General features: G+C 43.5%; 1 protein-coding gene across 1 annotated transcript; it reads left to right on the forward strand.

Moving 5' to 3' along the window:
• The first annotated feature begins 2549 nt into the window (after positions 1 to 2549).
• On the forward strand, positions 2550 to 4192 carry LOC123430250 (cytochrome P450 76M5-like). Its single transcript, XM_045114124.1, has one exon. The coding sequence runs from the start codon at positions 2584 to 2586 to the stop codon at positions 4078 to 4080; it is 1497 nt and encodes a 498-aa protein (XP_044970059.1). The 5' UTR covers positions 2550 to 2583; the 3' UTR covers positions 4081 to 4192.
• The last annotated feature ends 798 nt before the right edge of the window (positions 4193 to 4990 follow it).

The following is a 4990-nucleotide window of genomic DNA, read 5'->3' on the forward strand; positions in this document are numbered from 1 at the left end:
CCCCTCAGGTGGAACTTGGCGCAGATATTTTTCTTATTTTCCAAAACTGCTCCCCGTAAATTTTCAGGACGTTTGGAGAACTTTGATTTCTGCACAAAAATAACACCAAGGCAAATCTGCTGAAAACAGCGTCAGTCCACGTTAGTTCCATTCAAATCATGCAAATTAGAGTCCAAAACAAGGGCAAAAGAGTTTGGAAAAGTAGATACGATGGAGACGTATCAACAAAAATTTTCTTCAAAAGACTTAGCCACACTTTCGTCCATGCCAATGGTTAACAAATAACTTTTATGAAAGTTGATCCTCATCCCCGAAAGGTTTTCAAAACAGGAGAGAATCCATTTAAAATTCCAAGATTTATCCACCGAGTTCTGCAAGAACAATAGTGTCATCGACGTATTGAAGGCTAACCACATTCCCAGGAATGACTTGCAACAGAAGCCCATAAATAATTGCATGTCTAGTAGCCTTAAACAACGTTTTGGCAAACACACCAGCAACCAAATTGAAAAGCAGGCGTGATATCAAATCACCATGTTTAAGTCCTTTTCCCCTATCTAGTAGGGGCCAATGGTATCATTAATCCTAACACAAAATGAGCTTTGCACAATGATATATTTAATCCAATTGCTCCATTTACTACCAAAGCCCATTTAGGTCAACATATCAAACTTAGGGCCACTGTTATAAGACTGTGAATTTGGCCTATGTTGGCTTTATTATTAGGACGTCGATATTCACCACACTTATGATGGGAAGGAATTTGGACCGAATGCCCTTATCATGATAGATCACGTCAGGTCACTTCATGCATGCAAAGAAAACAAAACACATGATGTCATCAGAAAATGTTTGATCTCTTAAACAAAAAATAAGATTAAACAACCATGGTCAACATTAAATCCGTCGCGACGAGATCTTAGAAACTAGAACTCATATCGATACGACTTTCTTTCTTGTCAAAAGTTGACATGTCTATTACACTTAAATTGTCACGGTGTTTACACTAAATTTGTCATCATGTGTTTCAACTACCTTTTCTTCTACGTTTAAAGTAAATTTTGATATGAGAAGGGGAATTAAGAAATTAAATTTGTCATGATGAATTACTAAAATTTCTCATGATCTATTAAATAATTTTAACATGGTTTATAGTTAAAAATAAACATGTCGTCAATTACTTTAAAAATGCATGGTCAATGACTCAAACTTGCCATGGACCACAAACTAAAATTGTCATGGTGAATTATTTAAATTTGACATGATAAATGCATTAAAATTTGCAATGGTTCATATAAAAAATAATTACCGTGGTGAAATTACTAGAATTGTCATGATCAAAATACTGAAATTGTCATGATCTATAAACTAAAATTGTCATGATAAACTACTAAAATAGTCATGATCAATGAATTAAATTTATCGTGGTTACGTATTAAAAATTGTCATGGTCAATTAATAAATTTTGCCGTGAACAATAGTTGAAAATACGACAATAGCTTTAAATCTTTAAGAAAGAAATAGATGAAACACAACATGGTAACTTTAGTTAAACTCTATGGCAATTTTAGTGTAAACATTATGGTAACTTTTGACCGAAAAGAAAGTAGTCAAAACATATCAATATGGGATCTAGTTTTGAAGATCTCGTCGAGACGGATTTAGTGATAAAATTGATTTTTAATCAATTTTTTTATTTAAGAGTTAACCCATTTTGAAGTTCGAAAATCAAAACAAAAATTTGACACCATTTGTTTGATATGTCAAGATGGATGATACTAAAAGCGTTTGAACCATGTTGCTTCATGTCACACGTGTGTCACTTATTATTTGGATATTATTACTAAGTCGGGCGCTTCTAGAGTCTGTTTTCTAAAAAAAGAACATACGACAATCGTTTAGCATTCAAGCCCAACAGCCAAACTTATACCGTTTGAATGCATGGTTGGTGAAAAGGCTATGTGGGATTCATATGTGTATCCATGTAGACCGAATTTTTCCCTTTGGTATGGCTCGTGCTCTGTCTAGAAAAAAAGGTAATATACACTAAAGGTCCTAAAAGTATTACAAGTGTGTCAAATAGGTTTTAAAAATTTGTAATCGTTTACCGCGGGTCTTAAATATATGTAAATCGTTCACTGCAGGTCCTAAAAGTATTCCAGGTGTGTGAAATAAGTCCTAAAAGTCACGAATAAAATACACATATAGGACCCGCGGTAAACCAGTTCAAATTTTTAGGACCTACTTAACACACTTGAAATATTTGAAGGACCTCTAGTATATTTTACTCAAAAGAAAATTCCCATGCTACAGTATGTACGAATGACGCTGCAGTCGGTAAAAATGAACATTTCTCTAAGACGTAGTACGACTTTTGCAGTTAGCCGTTATTCTAGATTAAAGTTTCGTAGCCCGTGTGAGACCGCGTGGAACAAAGTTCATCGTGCCACGACTTCGATTCGCACACAGACATGGAAACCCGAAGTCCAACCAATGAATTGCACCGGTATTAACTCTGCAATCAACTACAAATGCCGACGGACTCCCACCTCAACAACCCGCACCACACCCACGAACGAACCAATGGAGATCGAGCTCTGGCAGCTATGGGCGACGCTTGCGTTCGCCTCGCTCCTCTACTACCTGGCCAACACGACACGCCGTACGGGCACCGGGCGGATGCCGCCGGGCCCCACGCCGCTCCCTGTCGTCGGCAACGTGCTCAGCCTCGGCGGCAACCTCCACCACACGCTCGCGCGCCTCGCTCGCGCCCACGGCCCCGTCATGACGCTCAAGCTTGGCCTCACCACCGCTGTGGTGGTTTCCTCCCGCGACGCGGCTTGTGAGGCATTCACCAAGCACGACAGGCGCCTGGCCGCGCGTGCGATTCCGGACGCCGCACGCGCGCTCGGCTTTTCCGATCGGTCCATAATATGGCTGCCCAGCTCCGACCCGCTCTGGAAGAGCCTGCGCGGCGTCGTTGCCACAAACGTCTTCTCCCCGCGCGGCCTCGCCATGGCGCTCGACGTCCGTGAGCGTAAGGTGCGCGACATGGTGAGTTACCTCCGCGCCCGGGCCGGGAAACACATCGACGTCGGCCAGGCACTCTACGGCGGCGTGCTCAACCTCGTGTCAAACGCGTTCTGCTCCGTCGATGTGGTCGACATGGGCGGCGAGTCGGCACAGGGGTTCCGGAAGCTCGTTGAGGACCTCGTCGAGGTGATCGCCAAGCCGAACGTCTCCGACCTTGTCCCTTTCCTCCGGCCGCTCGACTTGCAAGGATGGCGTCGCTGGACGGAGATACGGTTCCAGAAAATCTTCCTCATACTGGATGGCATAATTGACCGTCGTATGGCAGCTGCCAACGCCTCGACGGAGAAGCACGGTGACTTCTTGGACTCGCTCCTCGAGCTCTTCTCCACGGGCAAGATGACTCGCGACAGCCTGACAACCATAGTGTTCGAGGTCTTCGCGGCCGGGAGCGACACGATGTCCATCACCGTAGAGTGGGCAATGGCCGAGCTGCTCCGGAACCCACGCGTCATGGCAAAGGTCCGCGAGGAGATAGACAATGCTCATGGCGGCAAGGAAACTATTGGCGAGACCGACGCGGCGAGACTGCCGTATCTCCAAGCCGTGGTGAAGGAGGCTATGCGGCTGCATCCGGTGGCGCCGATACTGTTGCCGCACCGGGCCGTAGAGGAAGGCGTGGAGATCGGCGGCTACGCCGTGCCGAAGGGTTCGACGGTCATCTTCAACGCGTGGGCGATAATGCGGGACCGCGAGGCGTGGGAGAGGCCCGATGAATTCGTGCCGGAGAGGTTCCTGGACTTGGCGGATCAGGTGGACTTCCGGGGTAAGGCCTTCGAGTTCATCCCGTTCGGGTCCGGCCGGAGGCTGTGCCCCGGCCTGCCGATGGCGGAGCGCGTCGTGCCGTTCATCCTGGCCTCGCTGCTGCACGCGTTCGAATGGCGGCTACCGGACGGCGTTTCGGCCGCGGAATTGGACGTGAGCGAGAGATTTACCAGTGCCAACGTGATGGCTGTCCCACTCATGGCCGTGCCTGTTGTGGTCACCTAATGAATGCACGTCGGTACACTGTTTTTTTCAGCAAGATTCGTGATGGTGCATGTCCACATAACATATTATCTTACTCTTATCTCTCTAAAGAAATATAAAAGCATTTAGATCAGCTCTTATACGGGAGTACATACTTTGTGGTCCACTCTCCAACTGTCCATTCAAAACGGCATACTGAGAGGTACTCATCACCGTAAGTAAACTAGGTACTCCTTTTTTTTTTTGGTTTATAGATCTCATCTTAAAAATTTCAGATTTCCATTACTCCTATATTATGTTCATTTTGAGTCTAATTAAGTTAAAGTGTTTTGAGTCCCACGACATATTTAATTTATAGAGATTAGAGAAAGGATATTAATTGTTATCCATGCATCTTTTTCTGCATCCATCATGCACGTTCAATAGGGAGGATGCTACATTTATTGCCTCCAAAATTGAATATGTAAAAAATATTTTTTTGGCTAGTTTAAACTAGTGTTATCCACTCGCAATTCACCTTGGTCCATAAGATTTTAGATTTGAGCCCTCTAAACAAGATAGGAGGGAGTAGTATTTTATTTTTGAGAAGGGACTAGCTATACTCTATCTAACCTAAAGGTAAGGTGACTGAATTTAAAATTGGATAAGTCATTTTTTCTAACAACCGGTTAGTTAACTACTTTCTTTGTTTCAAAATAAGCATCCCAACTTAAATACTCATTTCATTTCAAAATAAATATCTTAACTTATTTTAGAACAAAGGAAGTACTAAGTGCTGAATTGTGTTAGGAAATAATTAAATACATTAATTAACGGTTAATCCTTGCTATGTCGGTGCCCACTTTTGATAACCACCTCTTTCTAACGGCCTTTGTATCAAGGGTATATACCCAAATTTCATCAATGAAAGAGATTGATCATTTCGAAGATT

The sequence above is a fragment of the Hordeum vulgare genome, chromosome 2H (assembly GCF_904849725.1).
Source record: "Hordeum vulgare subsp. vulgare chromosome 2H, MorexV3_pseudomolecules_assembly, whole genome shotgun sequence".
In the NCBI taxonomy this organism is placed as follows: Eukaryota; Viridiplantae; Streptophyta; class Magnoliopsida; order Poales; family Poaceae; genus Hordeum; species Hordeum vulgare.